The sequence below is a fragment of the Corella eumyota genome, chromosome 1, assembly GCF_963082875.1.
Source record: "Corella eumyota chromosome 1, kaCorEumy4.1, whole genome shotgun sequence".
Taxonomy (NCBI): Eukaryota; Metazoa; Chordata; class Ascidiacea; order Phlebobranchia; family Corellidae; genus Corella; species Corella eumyota.
In genome coordinates this window covers 12,318,156-12,337,823 of record NC_137490.1, presented here as the reverse complement: position 1 = coordinate 12,337,823, position 19,668 = coordinate 12,318,156, and the positions used below count along the sequence as shown (strand labels likewise).

General features: G+C 28.8%; 4 protein-coding genes across 5 annotated transcripts; 3 read left to right on the top strand and 1 right to left on the bottom strand.

Moving 5' to 3' along the window:
• Positions 1 to 97: 97 nt before the first annotated feature.
• LOC145763411 (orexin/Hypocretin receptor type 1-like) lies at positions 98 to 8,011 on the bottom strand. Its single transcript, XM_082574856.1, has 10 exons — positions 7,804 to 8,011; positions 2,811 to 2,989; positions 2,369 to 2,618; positions 2,092 to 2,207; positions 1,752 to 1,895; positions 1,436 to 1,502; positions 974 to 1,056; positions 649 to 755; positions 459 to 577; positions 98 to 279 (listed from the first exon to the last, which is right to left on the bottom strand). Exons 1-10 carry the CDS (start codon positions 8,009 to 8,011, stop codon positions 98 to 100), a joined length of 1,455 nt encoding a protein of 484 aa, XP_082430982.1.
• Positions 4,824 to 6,623, top strand: LOC145763664 (uncharacterized). The gene is made up of 5 exons (XM_082575166.1): positions 4,824 to 4,880; positions 4,961 to 5,186; positions 5,274 to 6,033; positions 6,244 to 6,393; positions 6,506 to 6,623. The coding sequence occupies exons 1-5, from the start codon at positions 4,824 to 4,826 to the stop codon at positions 6,621 to 6,623; spliced, it is 1,311 nt and encodes a 436-aa protein (XP_082431292.1).
• Positions 8,012 to 9,945: 1,934 nt separating the features above from the next.
• Positions 9,946 to 12,307, top strand: LOC145750102 (NADH dehydrogenase [ubiquinone] iron-sulfur protein 3, mitochondrial-like). Its single transcript, XM_082566049.1, has 7 exons — positions 9,946 to 10,106; positions 10,283 to 10,363; positions 10,485 to 10,576; positions 11,025 to 11,180; positions 11,364 to 11,489; positions 11,750 to 11,869; positions 12,078 to 12,307. Exons 1-7 carry the CDS (start codon positions 10,031 to 10,033, stop codon positions 12,237 to 12,239), a joined length of 813 nt encoding a protein of 270 aa, XP_082422175.1. The 5' UTR covers positions 9,946 to 10,030; the 3' UTR covers positions 12,240 to 12,307.
• A 587-nt stretch (positions 12,308 to 12,894) lies between these two features.
• On the top strand, positions 12,895 to 19,053 carry LOC145744941 (sodium-dependent neutral amino acid transporter B(0)AT3-like). Of its 2 annotated transcripts, none has more exons than XM_082562927.1 (11): positions 12,895 to 12,913; positions 13,458 to 13,759; positions 13,907 to 14,064; positions 14,263 to 14,470; positions 14,899 to 15,101; positions 15,507 to 15,635; positions 15,864 to 15,976; positions 16,089 to 16,251; positions 16,886 to 17,096; positions 17,328 to 17,472; positions 17,847 to 19,053. In XM_082562927.1, exons 2-11 carry the CDS (start codon positions 13,489 to 13,491, stop codon positions 18,235 to 18,237), a joined length of 1,992 nt encoding a protein of 663 aa, XP_082419053.1. In that variant the 5' UTR covers positions 12,895 to 12,913; positions 13,458 to 13,488; the 3' UTR covers positions 18,238 to 19,053. The 2 variants fall into 2 exon arrangements, with proteins under 2 accessions (XP_082419053.1, XP_082419045.1); XM_082562919.1 differs by having other exon boundaries at positions 12,898 to 12,913; positions 13,387 to 13,759.
• The last annotated feature ends 615 nt before the right edge of the window (positions 19,054 to 19,668 follow it).

Below are 19,668 nucleotides of genomic sequence, written 5' to 3'. Positions count from 1 at the left end.
AAATTATATTTTGTTACACTAATTTATTTATTTTTTTGCGATCACAATTTTTTTATTACTACGAATAAAACTGAAAACAACGCTACAATTTAAATGTTTAAATTAACTGAACTGTACAACACATAATTCCCTTTGCCACAGCGCCCTCACGCGACTTTGAGGAGGCGTAGTCCCACCTGGAAGATTGATGTAAGGTGCTGCGTGCCCTGGGGGTGGATCTATTTTTCTTATTTGGTCGAGAACACCTGAACGTTGACTTAAACTCGTTTCGAAAATGAACTAAACGATAAAACAAAAAATTGTTAAGTATGCGTTTGATTAATTGTTTTATTTGTTAAAGGAGAACCATTTCTAGCTTTAAAGGTTAACCTGATAGGTGCGTCCCCCATTGTAAAGCTACTTTATGACATTGCAATTTAGTCACGTTTTTTTTATTTGTTTTTAAATTATTAACTTACCACTAAAAAAGTTGTAGATAATAGGATTTAAAGCACTATTGATGTATAATAAAAGATGTGCAACTGAGAATACGGAATGAATAGTTTGGCGATCGACCGAACGTAAATTTCCAAAACTCCTTAACAATAAAAAACAAAAGTGCATATACAGAATTTAATAGTAGAATTTTTTTAATTTTTTTTTACTTACTGTCTTAAAATGTCTAATATTAGGGCTGGTGCAAAGCATATTGCAAACACAATAATTAAGGTGACTTGCATGAAAGCACTTCGTCTTCTGGAGCGCAGTAAATTGATCTACAGAATACAACAGCAAATTTATGCAAAAAGCTTTAAAATCACGTTTACATTAAAGATAAAATTTATTGAATGCAAATTATTTGTTAAATATTTAAACAATTAACTTGTTGTGATTTATAATAGGACGTTTTTACCTTTTTCTGTTTAAGCGTAAAGTATTGTGATCATATTTATTTGTTTAAGTACTTATACTCTTAAGTGCTTTCGTGGCTTACCCGCGTTCGACATTTCCTGCAAATTTTTTTGGACGAAAATTTTCTTTTAAGACGTTCGCTTAACCTTAGCTTTCCACTTTTCTCTAAAAAAAAATCTGAATTTAAAAATACAAATGCGTTAATTCATTAATAAATTATACCGCGTATTATTTTCGAATAAAATTCAGAAAAACGCAATGTACGTCAAATGGTGTATAACGAACCGAAAACAAGGTGTTAGCTTACTTGGTATTCTTATATTCGCGGAAATGGGTTCTTAATTAATAACCCGCATGTAACAAAATATTTTTTTTAATTAAAGGAGGTAAACCTTATATATTAAAACGTTAACCACCACCAAACACGCTTAAAATTTAATTAACCTTAATTAACAAAAAAAAATTTTCTTGTTTTCAAAAAATATTTTGTAGTTAACAGTCCTATAAAAGGTTAATAGGGTATAGAGGGGGCCTAAAAAATTACCTTCTACCATCTCGTAGTTGTACTCGACATCTTTTTGCTTTAAGGGTCTCTTTAAATTTTGATTTTTCTGTAACAAAAATACAAACGGTTACGCTCAATTAAATAAAGCATTAGAAAATTTTATTTCAATAGAAACCAAAAATTGTATTTTTAGTTAATCCATTAATTAAAACGCGGTTAACAACGTATTTAAAAGAAAAATTTGACGTAATAGAAATTTATCTTTTTAATTGTCCAACTTATAAATAAACCCAAAAAAAATAATCGAAAAATACTAATTTAATTATAAAAATAAAATTCTTTTACAACTTTTTACATTTAATTCTGTTGTTGTGTAGTCCTTCTTTTCTTCGCTTTGATTTGATTTAGTTGACGAATTGGTTTGAACATAATGTGAACAAGTATATCTTTTGAAGAGCAATTTATTATTTCCGGTATTCTTAGAATCAAAATCAGGAATCTAAAAAATCAAGGAATAGGTATTTTTACAGTAATAAAACGATACTTTTATTTTTCGTTTAGTTAATAATATCTACTTATTGATAATCACATAAAAATATCAAAATACCACGCTGATCTTTTAACGCCATTTATGATTAATGTGGTATTTTAAACTAACAAGTTGATAAAGATTTTTTATCTGTAGTTTATCTTACCTTCGATGTAGATAGATTTCGAAATACCATAGTGTAGGTAATAGCTAATACAACCAGCGGTAAAGCGTAGCACACAATTAAATAATATCCGTGAAATATTGCTTGACTATCAAAGGCTAAAAATAGAAGGTCACCCGATAAACTAAAAGTTACTAACACTTAGCCTTGTTTTAATATCAAAACTAAGGTTTATGTCTTTTATTACTTGAAATAAAGTGAATAACATTTTAAAAGTACTTTAAAGTTAAAAACGAGACACTATTTTAGGTTCACTCACAATGCCATTTTTCGGTGCAGGATTTTAGAAAAGCAAGTTCCTCATAATCCCCAAACGAAGGGGTGAGTTTAATAACAAACGCAATCGGGCAAAGGGTGATCAAACTGTACGCCCAAACTAACACCATGTACACTTTGGCTGCAAATGGGGATTTGTGTAAACCGGTAACTTTTAATGGACGACAGACAACAAACCATCGGTTAATTGCAATTGCGCCAAGCGACAATGAAGATACTGACATCACAGTCATCTTAAATAATGTAAACAAAGTTTTTAATGCTGCCACTCCTTAAAGAGCAGACATTTACTTAAATTAAATTGTAATAATATTGTATTTGAATATAGTAAAAAATGCAAATAACAAGGTACATTGTAAACAATTTTACAATCTAAATAAACAGTACATTTTTAAATTTAAAAATAATAACATAAAAATACTAACCTGTAGATATGGAACCAGTGTACACAACCCGTTGCCTAGCAACCAAGTTTCAAACACATCGACCATAAGCGTAGGGGGGAGGCAAATGATGGTGACAAGGAAATCAGCAACGGTTAAGTTAAGCATCAGACAATTAACCACAGTTTGTAAATATCTTCTGCGAAGAATGTACACGATAACTGTAAAAAAGAAAGCATTGTAATACAGAATTGGTCCAATTTTATCCAAATACTATGCCAAAAATGTAGTTTAAAAAACGGAATTTTGAAATCGTTAACACTAAATACGTTATCGACTTTTAATAATTACAAAATACGTATCAGCAGTATAAATTTTGCTGTAACAGACCAATTTTTTATCGCATTAAATTTCAATTCGAGGGCATAGAAGACAGATAATGTTTTTGCCAATTATGTTGTTGATATTCGATATCGTACAACGAAAATGCAATCGATAATTTGCCATGAGTTTATTTAATATGGATTTACGTGTAATTTTCTATGTTAAATGTCGTTTATGTTTACTTTCAATTCTTATCTCGTGTGGTTTTGTTTCATTCTGCAAACCTTTTGATAATTCGGCTAATAGCACACAATATCCAAGCAAAATATTGTTGGCCAACAAGTTGATTTATACCCACAAACTTAGAGTTTTCGAAACTAATTGCCGGTCAGAGTTATATCTTTTTATTAATAATACAAATCTTGGAACCGCTTGAGTACAAAAATTGCGATTTTCACTAAGACATTCTATTATTTACTATAACTACACTGTTAAAAATTTTCGTAAAATTTACTTACGAAATTGCAGTAATTATTTTACAGTTGGTTTTGTCAAGGTAAATTACTGCTAAATTAGTAAAATTAACATTAAAAATGGAGTAAAGATTTTACTATATCATAACGTTTTAATATTGACAGTTAAAAACGTTAACTTTACTTTCAAAAACGCTGTAAACTTTTTACTTATCAAGTCCGTTTCATGGAAAATCGTAAAAAAGTAAAATTAACGTACAAAAGGTTGTAATTATTTTTTTATTTATCAATTTTTTTTACATGAAAAAATCACGTACACAAACGACGTATGTTTTTATTTCATACAATGTTATGCTAGTCAAAGTATAGAAAGCTAACCTAGCCCCGTTAGGTTAGTTTTCTATGGTCAAATGTATGTTATGATAATGTGTACCACTGTTAATTTACCAACTGGCTACTTGTCCTAACGATAATATTAATAATCTTACCATTTTTATTATGTTGAAATAACAAAGAAGTCTGTATTGCGACCAATTATTTTTAAAAGTAAATTTAACTTAACGGTCTGTAAAATAGAATCACGTGATATTTATTGGCCAATTAAATTATTTTGAATATTGCATCTCAGCAGCGTGGAATTGGTCTTTATTAAACAAATGCTTATTGTAGACTTGTTATGGTTTGTGGAATGTAGTGCAATTTAGATATCTAAGGCAATTTTTAATTTTGGTTAAACGAAAGTTTTGAACAGTAAAGTTTGTATTTAGTTTGACATATTGTTAGGTATTTAGGATCTAAATTATGGTAGTTTAAGGCTGCTAGCGTCTGCATGTTTTTTTAAGTTTACATCTGCGCCCGTTTATGTATGTTATTAATTTTAAACTGGTAATAAAGTAAGATATCACGCACCAGTTTAGGATTTTTACTGCTTTGTTACACTAATGTAAAATATAGGGCTATCGTTTAATTAATAGTTTTTTTTTGTAACTCATTGGGGTAAATGTACTAACATTTAAACTAGCCTCAAATATATCATTTAATTTAGATATTTTACCTATTTACGTTATAATGGAGATCTATTGTTGTTGTGTTAAAACTTTTGGAAAAGAATTTCTCATTTTTAAAGAATTAGTTAAACATTTAAAGGCGCATGTTCGAAAGGGCTGTAAAATAATATGTCCGTTTACTTAATGTGGTCGAGAGTATAACATTGTTTCATTATTTTCCTCGCACATAAGTTGTTATCACCATGATAATAATGACCATAGTTCTTATTTATATACAAGTGATGTTAATGATCAAAGAGTTAACATGGGTAGTTTAAACGAAATTTCCTTTTTTAATAAATCTAATGAACCATAAGATACTTCTATATACTAATACTGTTTTTTGTAGAGAGCTGAAATGGAATTAGGTAGTAATAAGTATAAAAATGAGTTTGACAATTTTCTCGCTTCATTCCTATCTGAACTTAGTGACGAAAAAAAGATCAATGTAACTAGGTTCTTAAAAGAATCTGGAGTTGAGGCTAAGCAAGACATGCTTCTTGTTTGTGGAAAAGATTTGCAACCAATTCTTAATTTATTTGAACGAAGAAGGTTTATTTCAGCTATCAAAAAAGGTCAGTTGTTATAAAATAACTAAATAATTTATTTGGCTATTTTAATTTTAAAACTAATTTTAATTTGGGTTAAAACTTTAAATTTAGAGTTAATCGGAAAAAATAGTAACTCTTCAAGTAGTGGTAGTTCCACTAAGCTTGTGGAATCTGACTCAAGTGTTTCAGCTGATGAGTGGGTAATTAATTTTTCTGTGCCATGGGAGAAGTTTCCCGAAACCCTTGTGGAAAGTTGTATTAATGGAATAAAACCCACACCAACAAATAGGCTAGAAATGATAAGGATTTTGGTGGATTCGATACTAGAAATGACAAAAAAACCTAAAACATCAAGCTTAGATTATATTGCCATGGAAATAGTAAAGAAATATCCTAATTCTTTTGAAGATGCAATTGATGGTGTTCGAGTTGGTTCTGGTCATGCTTCTTTAAAAAGGCAATTGGTTTTTAGAGTAGAAAATTCTATTCGTCGAACAAAAAAATATCTTGTGCCAAATAAGAGACCAAATTCAACAACTAAACATTTATCGTATGGTTGTCAAAACTGGGACCCCAGCGTTTTAAACGAAGATGAGCTCAAAGGTATTCAGCAACAGCTTGTTGATGAATTTAAAAAAGGAAAGCCAGATTATGAAGCGGTAAAAAAATGGATGATGGAATCATACCCTCTACAAAGAAGCTTGATAAACCAAAACAAGAGTTTAATTAAAGAAATTAAAAAGAGTTGGCCATTTCTGTTTGACATAAACATGATGTCTGATCACTATCAGAAGTTAACTGAAACAACGAGCTCATTTACTGAGTTAAGTGAGAAGTTTATGGCACAGGGAAAAAAATGGGAAAATGTAATGTTTCTATACAGAATTTTTTCTGTAAGTTATTTTATACCAATTTTTAATTTAAATTCCTTAACTACTAGTTAAATTTATTAATTTTTAGAAGTAATGTGCTTATAACTTTAAAGGTAAATGCCCTTTCTATATTATAAATAAAGAATAACTTTACTTTAAAACATTTTACTTATTTAAAAAAAAATATTTTGTAGGTGAATCTGTGGGAGTGGAAAGGCTTTTTTTGTATGCATAGAGAAGAATATAGTTACAAAATGTAATTCCTTTGACATTGCAATCACCTACCTTTATGCAAGTTACTTTGTTTTCAACTTGGCCTATCCAAAAGAAATTGCCTTAACGCTGGAGTTTTACCAAAGGTGAATTAAATACTTAACACCCATTCAATATTACATATGTTTTAAAGCAATAAATTTTTTATAAATATAATATTGAATATTGTTGGTTTTAAAGACTTTATTGTTTTTACAGATACATTGCTGGAGTTCAGGCTCCAGGAAGCAAAAGAAAGAAAAGAGGAAATGCAAATGGTAAAATCCTACGATTGATTGAAAAAATCATAGCAAATGAAGAAAAGAGTACAATCTAATTTCAAGGTCAACAATTGTTCAAAAAAGTTTGTTTTTGATTGGTTAAAAAATTGATAGTTTATTTGTGTATATGGTAAAATCCCAAAGAAAAATTATTGCCAAAAAAAGTACCGGATATTTTTTGAATTCTGCCAAAAAATTGTGTCCAATTTATTATATTAAAAATACCTCCCTAACTAAATAGTAAACTTGTTATAAAGTCAAAAATTTGCAATTAAAGTATTTTCTTTTTAGTCATTAAATATATTAATCTCATTATTAACCGGGTTTGCATTTTACTGTGTTTTAATAACATCATGTTTTTTAAGTTTGTTCTTTCGTTAACGAAATGTTATTTTAACTTTGCGTGCGTACATGTAATAATTTTACCCTGCAATCTTGTGTAAAAGTTACTGGTTGTATCGTGTAATAAAATTACAGGACGATTTTCAAAACTGCTGCCGTTTTGTTTCGTAAAACTATTAACAGACTTAGCTGTAAAATTTACTTTACTATAACGTAAAACAAAATACGAACAATTTGTAAATTGTTTAACTATAGGGAAAGTAAAATTTACACGTTCAATCCGTAATAAAAAATACGGGTGCGTTTTCAAAACTGCTGCCGTTTTTTTTCAGTAAATTATACTGAAAAATTTTTAACAGTGTATTTTAACCGCTAGAATGTTGTCTCAGGAGGACTTTTTTAAAAAGCACAGCAAGGTCAGCCAACACATAAAAATCATTTAAACTCGTTAATTACACACAAATTTAAGATTGGACATATATTTGCACAAAAAAATCAAAAAAAACAGTTTACTGGTTTTAAAAAAAATTGTTAATTTTTATCGTGTTGTTATATAACCATTGTTGGACCGTTGCTTTATAAAAAAAACTCTGTTATGATTAAGCGGCCAGAACAAATTGTGACTAAATGACTGTAATTAGCGTTATGCAAACGACATAATTGCAGCGGGCTACTATATGGTTATGTTTTGATTTAAAGCACAAATTACCGGTGACGCATTCTGCAATTGCTTGACATGCAAAACGTAATTTATATCGATTTTGTTTAATACAATCTTGGGTACGAAAAGTGCAATTAATTTGCCTGTCTTATTTATATAAATATTTGACATTTTTCATTCCCAAGAATACCAAATCTGTATATTCAATGTAACTTAATAGATATACCACTTACTCAGTGAATTTCCGATCAGAGATGTAAAAAACACAATGATGTACAAGCAAATAACTATAATCTCGAAAACAGTTGGACGTAAATACTCTTCCCATATATCAAAGTGGTAATTCGTCCAGTTGATGTTCGTATCATTGCCCTTGTAAAGCGACGAGAAGTCATAAAGATGCTCTATAGACATGGTGGTTGATTCATTGCCCTTTGACATGATCGCAATTTAAATCATAAATATTTCTGTAAAATAAAAGAAAAAATCTAAAAAAACAAGCTCCATAGTCTAATAACCTTACCAACTGATATTCAATCGCGTGTTGCTGCTAATCAAAAACAACTTTCAGGACATAAAAATAAAGTCATTTGAAACCGTTTATATGCATAGACAATTAGCAAAAGGCTATATTTACCTGGCATACCATATCTTATACGCACTTCATTTTAAATCAAAATATCACATAACTAGTGTATTGTTTATCACGTTGTTTAATTTTTTTTACACAACAAACAATTGCGCGTTTTCTATTTGACTTTATAACTCTATTATTAGGCTCCACAGTTTTATACACCGCCTTCCGTTAAAAACATGAAATTAATTTGATAACAATCAGCTGGATGATAAAATAATATTTGTGTCTTCGGCTATGTTTTTTTTTTTTCATCGCTGTAAAGAAAGGCAATAACGTTCGCAATTTCCTTATACTTAATAAGCGCATTTTCTTATTGGTAGTAAAATGAATATGTTGTTGCATAAGCAATAAACGCATGTAGATCGCATCAGGGGTCCATTGTTTAATCAACCACAAAATAACTTGCTTTGATTCAAATACAACGCGACAGCATTTGCGGTTTTCATTTTCATACACCTGATTTATCTAAACAGAGATTTTCTACATTAATAAGGCTTTTAAAAAATATAATACAACAATTATGGCATTAAATTATTAAATTAAAAAAAAAATTAACCTTCTTACACCTTGTTCGCACGATTCAGCCTACATATAATATAAAATGACTTCGGGAAGTAATATACACCACAAGTTACCGAACGCTAATTTTTGAAGTAATACGTCTTAATTAAAAATGTAAAAATGACACAAGAAACGTTGTTACATTACTATTATATACCAAGGTAATATAATTGATATAGCTATTGTTAACATCTGTTATTCATTTTCTATCTTTATATTCTCGTTTAAATACATAAAAAACAGCTTTCTGTTTTATAAGATGCGATAAATTTATTTGCAGACCTACGTATTTTTGATGTTGAATTATAAATAAGGATTAGCACTTACAGGCAGAAATCACTATTTTATTAGACTGAATCCTAATATTTTAATTTTAAAAACCATTCAATCTTATTTTTGATAAAATGCCTAGAATTAATATGAGATATACAAAATAATGTTTTTACCACCTAGAATATTTACGATAAAGTTTTTTCATTTCTTATATTGCCCTCATTTGTGTTTAACCAAAACACTCTATAAAATGTAAACTTGTGGTTTTATTTTAATTTTATTGTAGGGAATAAAAGTGTATTTATCAGGTTGAAAATAACCGATGGCCAACATTTAAAAGTCGTTAAGCAGATGTTATTTTTTTATTGCACACACTTTTGTAGCCACTAAAAAGCGTTAATAAAAAACGGTTTAAATTTCATGTAAAATGATATATTAAAAAATGACAAATGGCTTTATTTTATATTTCTTTCAAGACATGTATAGTATAAATCAATACAATTTCTTTTGTGCTAAAATCTGTGAAGGGCTTATTTTTTTAATATAGTCTATACTAGGTGTTCAGTTTATGCTATTTGTCTGTAAGACATTTTGAGTTTTTACATTTAACAGGAGCGTGACGCGAATGGCCCTTTATATTATAAACATGGCAAAAAACATAAAATATTTTAATAAAATGTTTGGTTTTTTAGCCATTTTTTTAAATGTGATTTTGTAATACCTATTCGAATTGCACGCTGAATTCTGACGTGACTTCTAAAAATATTTTTCACAATAATTCTGCAAAAAAAAACATATATCAGTTACAGCTTCTGTTAGTTTATAAAAGTTTTTAATGTAAAAGTTTTTAATAATAAACTACTAATAACTTTTTTAATTCACTAGTTAAGAGTGTTATTATTAATCTTTATGTTTAATTTGCAAGATAAAGGTAAATCAAAGTATGCTTAAGTTGTAATAACTAATATAGATACGAATAAGTAACAACGATGTCGTTTTCAATTCTGCGTTCAGTTTGCAGAGGGATTTCAAGATACAACGTTGCTGTTCACGGAAAAACCTTAGGTGATGCTCTTGGTGTATATAATATATTTGTGTGTTTTTTATATGTAACGTGCAGCCATATAATAAATATAAAGAAAAGTTAAGCAATGTTATTTTACATACAACAAGGATAAATAAATACAAAAAAAACTTACTGACATATAATAATTATGTTTACTTATTTATTTATATTTTAGTTAAACCACCTGTTTGGACATCATTTCAAAATAAATTGTATAGCTCAACTGATGGGGTCATTCCAATTAGCGATCAAATTCGTAAGCTGCATTTTTAATTAAAAATAACTAAAATATTACTAGCATAATCAAAAACTTAATTTTTATTAATTAATAATGTTTTTTTCTTTAAACTACTATTATTTAAATTCTTGTTTTTTAGCTGTGGTACGTGCATCGCATGAAGTTGTAAAAACAAAACTAGTTGAATTTGGTGATTACATTGCTGAGTGTTTGCCTAAATATGTTCAACAGGTTAATTGAATAACAATTTTTGTTTTTGAAATGTGATTAGCTTTATTTTATAATAATTTAAAAGTATTTCTCCATATACACTCGTTTTTATTTAGAGGTTGTTTAAAAAGTTAAATATTTTGGGACTGCTTGTAGTCCACGGTCTTCGAACAATTGAATTAACTTTGTGCCCATGCCTATTTCTTATTACTTTAACGTTTTTGAATTACAAATTTATATACCCTGACTGACCTAACTCTTTATTTACTTACATATAATAAAAGGTTATTATTATATATTTGGCAAAATAAATGCATATTCTTTTTACTTTTGCTGTTTTTGCATCTTTTTACTTTTAGGCTCAAAATTATCTAGTTATTACCTAATGACATGCCTATAAAAGACTTTATTTAGTTAACATTTAGTTTGATTAAAGTTTACATACTAATTAAAATTTTCTTTTTTTAAGATTCAAATAACACATGCAAATGAATTGGAATTATTAATAGTTCCTGATTCTGTTGTTGAAGTGATGACTTTTCTTCATGACAACACACTTTGCCAATTCACCAACCTTGCTGATTTAACTGCAATGGATGTGCCGACTAGAGCATGTCGTTTTGAGGTAATTGTTGTTTTTTATTAAACTGAAATCATAGTTTTTGGCTAATTTGTAAAAAAGGGATTTTAGCACTAATCGTTTTCACGAAAAAAACATTTTTCCGGTCATTTTCAGCTATGTATTGTTAACATTCTTAGCAAAGATGTATATTAAAATCGCAATAATTTTATATTATAATTAATTTAGATTATTTACAATCTTCTTTCCATACCATACAACCAACGAATAAGAGTAAAAACCTACACTGATGAACTAACAGCCATAGACTCTATATCAGAAGTACACCCTGGTGCCAACTGGTATGAAAGAGAGGTTTGTGTTATTATATTCTTAGAAATTTGTAGTACTTTAATAAAGTTTAGTATTCTGGTAACATTTTTGGATTTTATGAGAAAAAAATTGTTTAATATTCAATAACAATGTAAAAATTTATTCAATATTTTTTCCTGTAATTTTAAAAAATAATGTAACATAACTCTTTTGTACTTTTGCTGTACTTTAAATTTAAATTAAGCCATGTTACTTTGTACCTAAATAAAGTTTTTTTAATACATTTTTGTTGTATTTATCAGGTATGGGACATGTTTGGTGTATTTTTTCGAAATCACCCAGATTTGAGAAGAATTTTGACAGATTATGCATTTGATGGTCATCCATTAAGAAAAGATTTTCCTTTAACAGGATATTATGAGGTTTATTTTTAATGACCATAATTGACAAATTTACATAAAAAGGATTAATTATTTTTTAATGTTAGTTTAAAAATAAGTTATCATTTTAACGAATGCATATGCTACCTTTCCATTTAATTAACTTTTTATAAAAATGTGAAAACATTTTCATTTTCCAACAGTTTAAAAATGTTGTAATGTAAACATTATATTTTTTAAATTATTTAAGGTTCGCTTTGATGATGAAATGGAAAGAATTGTCCGAGAACCAATGGAAATGGCACAAGAGTTTCGAAAGTTTGAGCTTCACACCCCATGGGAAGTTTTTCCAAAATACCGCAACTCTGTTCCCTTACCCGAGCCCCCTAAAAAAACTGAGGAAACAAAATAATTTAATTTAAAATATTTTTATTTGGATGTTCTACTTCTGCATTAATAAAAAATAAAATTCATTAAGCATTTTAATGCATATTTAAAGAAAGGCCTTGTGTTATTATAAGTTTATAAGGGTAGCCAAGAGTCAGTATTGTTTTGTTTAAAAGCATTAAAAATTAACCCAATAAAATGCAGTTGCTATAAAAATAAAATTTTTGTTTATATACAAAAAATTAATAGTTAAATATAATTTACAATAAATACATAATTTTGGGGACAAATTAAAACAATACAAAACTTACTCAAGCGTCTTGCTAAGATCTCTAGCAACATATAGCGGAATGAATTTCAACAGGTTATAAAAACTGACGCAATCTTATTTCAAGTAGTACTTTACCCACTTACTTCGTTCGTGTAAGTAATAGTGCCTTGTGAAGTGCACCATGTGGAAGTCTGCGTGATGCCGTGTGTATTACTGCAGATTGCAACATAACTATCTAATGTATTAATATTTAGGTCTTTCTAACGGCGTGATTCTTAACTCAATCACGCCGGCTCAACAGTATCAATTTCCGAGTATTAATTACCTTTCAATAGAATAGTAATTTTTGATATAATATGTGGTACCAAGGACAGCTGCGTGGCGTTAACAGTTTTAGGGTTATATAAAGTAGATATTGTACCAAAAAGGTAGTACTTTTAAAGATTTTAACCCAGTTATTCTGTTACTAATTTAAACTTACATAATGCTTATTTTATTAGTTTATTTTTTATTTTTAATATATATTAAAGGAACAGCTAAAAAAAAATTACGGCAAAACTTATAATAACGTCTAGAGTACTATTATATTTTTTTAATAACTTATTTTAGTTTCGAATTTGTACCTATTAAATTTAAAGCCATAGATAATTATTTGAGTTTGCCGTAATATTTAGTTAGTTTTTTCAATAAATTTATAAAATACAAGTTTGAAATTCAGGTATGTCCATACCCCACTAAGCACTAATCACACATATTCTAAAAAGTTAAAATATTATTACAATTTTAACTTATAATAGCTTCATGGTTTTGTTACTAAAGTGTTAGTTTTTTTTGTTATTACTAAAGTGTTAGTTACATTTTTGATCCTCAAAATATTAAATTTATATTTTATGTTTAAAAGAAATAGCATAGGGCGCTGGTGTTTTTCGATAAATTTATTTCACAAATTTATCACCAAGCATTGTATATTAGTTTCACCAATTCATGTCATTTTTCATCATCAATGATAAAAATGACCCCAACCCCTCTCAACATGGTTTCAATATCATCAGCAGAAGACGGAATGGAAAAAGCGAACTCAAATCAAGACCAAGAAACCAATTTAAACAAAAGCGACACGTCAAGTGAAGATGTCGAAATCGAAATTTCACAGACTGAAAACCAGCGCCCTGCTTGGGACAACAAAATTCAATATTTAATGGCTGCTTTAGGATTTGCAGTGGGTCTCGGAAATATTTGGAGGTTTCCGTATTTGTGCAAGAAAAATGGGGGGGGTATGTAGTGCATTGTATATACACTTTTTTAAACTGTTTCATCTTTAAATCTGTGAATTGACTATACAGGTTTTGATAGCTCACTTGCTCAATTTATCTTTAAAAATTAATTTTTCTTTTATATATACATTTTGTTTTATTTTACAGGTGCTTTTTTAATCCCCTATGTAATCATGCTGTTTGTTGAAGGATACCCCTTATACTACCTTGAATTGGCAGTTGGTCAAAAAATTCGCAAGGGTACTATTGGGGTTTGGATGCATATCAATCCTTATCTTGGTGGTGTAGGAATAGCAAGTAATGTTGTAAGTAAAAAAACTTTGTTATTTTTTAGTAACATATAAAAGGGACCAGAGATCATCCTACTACCATGATGTTTTTTTAATTAAAAAATTTAAACTAAATTAGTAACATTATCTGAAATTTGCCAAATGGTTTGTTTAGTATGTTTAATTCATGTATGTGGTTTAATTTAATGTGTTTAAATAACTATTTTTATCTAGATCTCTTGTTTAATTGGTCTATACTACAACATGATCCTAGGCTGGGCCTTATTTTATTTTTTCAACTCATTTCAAGCAACATTGCCATGGTCCTCGTGTCCATTGTTAAATAGTAGCACACCTGTGCATGAATGTTTTAACAGTTCTTCAACTAATTATTTTTGGTACAGGGAAACTCTAGATATTTCTTATACAATAGAGGATGGAGGTAACATAATTTTTTTGTGACATATTTTTAAATTTTGACAGGTGGAAATTTTTTTTGTTGACTACTTTCAATTTAGGAAAACGTCATCTAATGCTCTTGTTGTGGGTGGTTTTTAAACAAGAGTTATCATGCATAATTTTTTAACTCCCTTTTTATATTGTTGGAAAATTTTCCATTAAGGTACAGTGATAATGGAAAATTACCAAAATACTAATTGTGCAATAGATTTGTGTAGGCTTACCCCACGGGCTGCAATTTCATATGATTACCATTAAATCACACCATAACATGGTGGCAGCAAATATATTTGTCTGTTGTTTATAATTGTGCACCACAAGCATCATTTTTTTTAATTAAATGCAAAAATTGTATAAATATATCTTCATTGCAAAAAGATTACGAATTTAGCCTGGTATTTATAATCCTAGGTGAGCAAAACTGGAGAATGGTCTTAGCCTTGCTGGTGGCGTGGCTGTTAGTTTTTATTGGTATGAACAAGGGGATTAAATCTTCGGGAAAAGTAATGTACTTCGCCACATCTTTTCCCTATATAGTACTCATAGCATTCTTTTTTCGCGGGATAACACTCGATGGTGCCATTGAGGGTATCGAGTACATGTTTTCACCCGATGTAAGTGTGATTGGCATTTTGTTATGTGTTCGATTTGGGTTTTAAAGCATCTGTGTACATAAAAATATATTTAAATCCCTTTTTTATGATTATAATTTTTAAAAACCCATGTTTATTATTTCTAAAAGCATAAACTATTTCTGTTCAAATCTGCATTGTACTTAGCCTTTTTTTTTATAAATAGAGTATGTAAAGTGCTTAATATATCAAGTAACTCTAAATATTTGTGTATTGATTTTTCTGCATTACGTTTGTTTTTATTATATTAGTTAAGAAAGATTATCCAAATTTGAACTATTACTTAACTGCACTTAAGTAATTGTTTTCAGTGTTCTGGTTACTTAAAAACAGTACAATTTTAAACACTTAATCTAATATAATTTAAAATATTTGTTTTATTTATAGCTCAGAAGATTAAAAGATGCTGATGTATGGAGGGAAGCTGCAACTCAAATATTTTTTAGCCTGGGGTTGGGTTATGGCAGCATCATTGCATATTCAAGCTATAACAAACCTAAAAATGATTGCAGAAAGGTATATTTGATTATACTAAAAAGTTTAAACTGTTAATTTTTTTTTTAATCAGGGGATTTAATTTTTAGTTTAACAAAACAAATTTATATCCCCTGATTTAAATTACTTTATTGTGAATTTTTTCTTTTTTAGGGTCATTAATATTTCTTTGCAATTTAACAAAAAACAAAAATTTCTTTTAAAAACTATATGACAATAACATTCTTTTAAATATTATTACCGTTATAGGATGCACTCTTTATAGCCACTGCAAACTGCCTGACATCAATATTTGCTTGTGTAACTGTCTTCTCTGTGCTTGGTTTTAAGGCAAAGACAAGAACACTACAATGTTTTGAAAGGTATAATTTTAAATTTTTTCAATAATTAAGGAAATTTTAGAAATTTTGCTAAAATGTATTATTTTTTTTGTAAGTACTTTTATAATAGAGAATAATATTTATTTATTTACAGAAACACAGAGTCAATTCTAAATGAATTTTCCCAATTTTCATTAAACTTAAAAGATAAATCATATGACAATTTATTAAATGAAGTAAGAAAAAACCTTAATAACGAAACCGAAAATTTTTTATCAACGTTGCCAAATTGCTCAATGGCCCAAGAGCTTGATACGGTAAAAATTTGCTTAAAAAAAGCAACTAATTTTGTCCATTGTTCTACTATATGTTATAAGTGTAAAAAGTTAGTAAAGGGGCGTGTGGTACATTATCGCTTTGATTGGTTTTGCGAAACGGGGCATGAAAGGCATGCCATTGTCATTTATTCTGATTGGTTTAGCTTAAAAAGGCAAAGTAAGTGCTTCAAGCGAAAGTACTATGTAGCATTTTTTATACAATGAAATGACGACAAATTGTGTCATTGGCTTAAAGATAGGGGTATGACTGGCATATAGTACACCATGTAGGCACTGATTGGCCAATCAGAGTGTATTTTTAGATTGCCCTTAAGGCAAAATTTATTGTTTCTTGTTTGACTTCTTAATTATTTCTATAACTGGTTGAGTGCATGCTCTATTGGCTACATTTTTATTTTTTTGGCTGGTTTTTGTTAAAATATTTTTTGACAAATATGGTTGCAAAAAACATTTTCCGATATCTTATTACTTTAAACCAAAGTCTTGTTCGTATATATATTATTAATAACTTTTGATCATTTTAGCTTGTATAAATAAATATACTTAGAATTTAAATTGATTTTATGTTACAGACCTGTTTTTTAATCTATTTAATTTTAATTTTTTATTATAGGATGTACAAGGTACTGGTCTAGCATTCATTGCTTTCACAGAGGCCATTAATAAATTTCCTGGTGGCCCTTTTTGGTCAGTTTTGTTCTTTTTTATGCTCCTTAATATTGGTATGAGCAGTGAATTTGGAATCTTACAAACAGTTGTCACAACAGTACTGGACAGTGGTGTAAAAGTATCTAAAACCGTACTTACAGCTTGTTTATGCTCAAGTAAGTATATATAAATATTATATGTATACATAAGCTTATTATATTGTGGTGTAGAATATATTTAAAAAATGTAATTCAACTAATTTCATTGCCTAAAATAAATAATGATTAAAAAAAGGGGCAAATTTAATTAATTAAAAAAATTCCATTTAATGTATTTTTTTTTCTTTTAATGTATTTCCATAGGCTGAAGTAATTGACATATTTTAATTAAAATTTTAATCTTTTCAGGTATGTTTATTATCGGTCTCATATTCACTCAGAGAAGTGGAAGTTACTTTCTCGATATTTTTGACACGTACTCTGCAACACTATCACTCGTCACTATTGCTTTCTTTGAAGTTATTTCAGTGAGCTACATTTATGGCATTAAAAGGTACTTTAACATATGTGTGGTCTATAACTTGAATCGCTCATTTTTTGATCCCAGCTATTGTAAGCTGACAACTTTTTTCGAAATTGGCTACTTGAAAATATTTAAATTGTTGGTTTAGCTGTGATGGGTACTAGGTTTTGATGTATAGTGGAATTTAAAAGTTGGCAATTACAATCATGGTGTTGTTTGTAAGCGCTATCCAAAGCACGCAGAGTAGTGCATGATAAATGTTTATTTTATTTTTTTTAATAATGATCTACTTGTATTAACCTGAGTAAAACTTTTAGGATTGTACTTTATTGCACTTTTTGATAAGGCAATGCTCACATTAAAGGGTTCCGGTTTTTATTTAAATATTTGTAAATATTTTAAAGATTTGAAGATGATCTGGAAAAAATGGTTGGTTGCCGACCAGGTTATTATTGGACAATATCCTGGAGATTTACTTGTCCTGCTGCTTTGCTCATAATATTGGGGGCTAGCATTGCTGGGTTAGTAATGAAAGTACCAACCTATGAGGGTTGGAACCCCAACACTGGATCAAAGGACACTTTGCCCTTTCCCCCCTGGGCTTTGGCACTTATAGTGTTTTTAGTACTTATTTCAGTAATGTGTATACCTATAATGGCATTACTTTACTACAAAGGAATAGTAAAGCCCGAACATTTTGGGGCCGAGATTCACAACAAGTCAAAATCAAAGTCAAGTGAATATGAAATAGGAGCAACTGGGTCTACTCAACCTCTTGCGTTAAACTTGAAATAAGAATGAAAGAATAACCTAAGTTAGGTGACTGAGTTTTTGGTTTACAAGGTACATGGGGTAGTTTGTAGTCCAAATTATTGCTTCAACATATTTTTTTTAATTTTATTTCTCGTACTACCTAATTTAAAATTTATACAAATCATGACATAAAATGTTACACTTAACACAATTTTGTTTAGAAAAACAGCACAAACTTTATTTTTTTAGAAATATAGCTTTTTTTTTAGTTTGGTCAATTTTACCTAATAACACATTTCACACAATAAACTTGAGCACCTGTTTTACATAAAAATATTTAATATTTACTATGTAAACTTTTTTTTATTCTCTTACTGTACTGCTATGTAGTTTTTTTTGACACTTCCATACACAATCTACCAGAATTTTGCCAATATTTTTAAAAGTTACCTAAATTATCATTTTAAACTATAACATACACAATATTTTTAAGTTCAATTATTTTACAATTTCAAATTGTTTTTACAATTTCTGTCGCTACTTAATAGTTTTAAATACACAATTTCATTTTACTATACAACTCTTAAAAATTACAAAAATTTATTTTTTTTATTTATTTAAAAAACGTTTTAGAGTAATTATGCAACAATTCTTAAAATTGTTAAATGAGTTCTTCCTACCATGCTAATATTATATATTTTCTTAAATTTTAACAACCCCCTTTTTTAAGTCATAACTACTTGATGATATACCTCCCAACCGAGTAATATTTATTTCAAAATATGTACATATGAATTTAGACTTTCGTCGTAGTGATTAGTATTTATTGTGCAACATTATTGAAATGGTGAAGTAATAGTAATAATGAAGCTTTTGTAAAACTTTTTGAATTGTTTTTAGAAAGGATAAAGGCAAGTTAGTTTTTTTTTTTTTTTTATATCTTTATCCTCGATGTGGAAAAGTCAAATGCGCGACTTAAACGTCTCGAGTTGCCTGTGGCAGTTTGGGATATTATAGATTATAATTGCCCGTTAATTATGCTGCTGATTAAGTGCTGACTCAGCAGGAGTTCGTACCGTTTATAGCACCTTACTCAAGGGCACTACAGTATGAGATCAGTGGGGATTGAACCTACGACCTCGTGTATGGTGTAGCAAGTCTTCTTACTTACCACTTTACCACGCTGCCGGTATAGGTTAATACAAACACACTTGAAATATTTAATGAAATTTTGAAACAAGTTTTTCCTGTGGTCATTATTTTGCTTGTAAATTACTTAGTAGATATGTCACTAGAAAAACAAAGAATGGAAAACTTGTCGAAAATCATTTTCTTTGGTTGACCTATTTACAGCTAAACAAAAAAAGAGAATTGTTACAATACATTAAAGAAAATTCACACTTCGCCAATAAACTAATGAACCATCACGAATGACAACGGGGGATGTAAAATCTCCCGCAGCTGGAATCAAGC

Coding starts and splice junctions, on each gene's coding strand:
- LOC145763664 (XM_082575166.1), top strand. CDS start 4,824: ATGACCATAGTTCTTATTTATATACAAGTGATGTTAATGATCAAAGAG. Junction 5,187..5,273: donor TATTTCAGCTATCAAAAAAG/GTCAGTTGTTAT, acceptor CTTTAAATTTAG/AGTTAATCGGAAAAAATAGT. Junction 6,394..6,505: donor ACGCTGGAGTTTTACCAAAG/GTGAATTAAATA, acceptor TTGTTTTTACAG/ATACATTGCTGGAGTTCAGG.
- LOC145763411 (XM_082574856.1), bottom strand. CDS start 8,011: ATGTCAAAGGGCAATGAATCAACCACCATGTCTATAGAGCATCTTTAT. Junction 2,990..7,803: donor TCTGATCGGAAATTCACTGA/GTAAGTGGTATA, acceptor TCTTTTTTACAG/TTATCGTGTACATTCTTCGC. Junction 1,057..1,435: donor CAACTACGAGATGGTAGAAG/GTAATTTTTTAG, acceptor ATTTTTTTTTAG/AGAAAAGTGGAAAGCTAAGG.
- LOC145750102 (XM_082566049.1), top strand. CDS start 10,031: ATGTCGTTTTCAATTCTGCGTTCAGTTTGCAGAGGGATTTCAAGATAC. Junction 11,490..11,749: donor CCAACTGGTATGAAAGAGAG/GTTTGTGTTATT, acceptor TGTATTTATCAG/GTATGGGACATGTTTGGTGT. Junction 11,870..12,077: donor CTTTAACAGGATATTATGAG/GTTTATTTTTAA, acceptor AAATTATTTAAG/GTTCGCTTTGATGATGAAAT.
- LOC145744941 (XM_082562927.1), top strand. CDS start 13,489: ATGATAAAAATGACCCCAACCCCTCTCAACATGGTTTCAATATCATCA. Junction 14,065..14,262: donor TAGGAATAGCAAGTAATGTT/GTAAGTAAAAAA, acceptor ATTTTTATCTAG/ATCTCTTGTTTAATTGGTCT. Junction 15,977..16,088: donor ACACTACAATGTTTTGAAAG/GTATAATTTTAA, acceptor ATTTATTTACAG/AAACACAGAGTCAATTCTAA.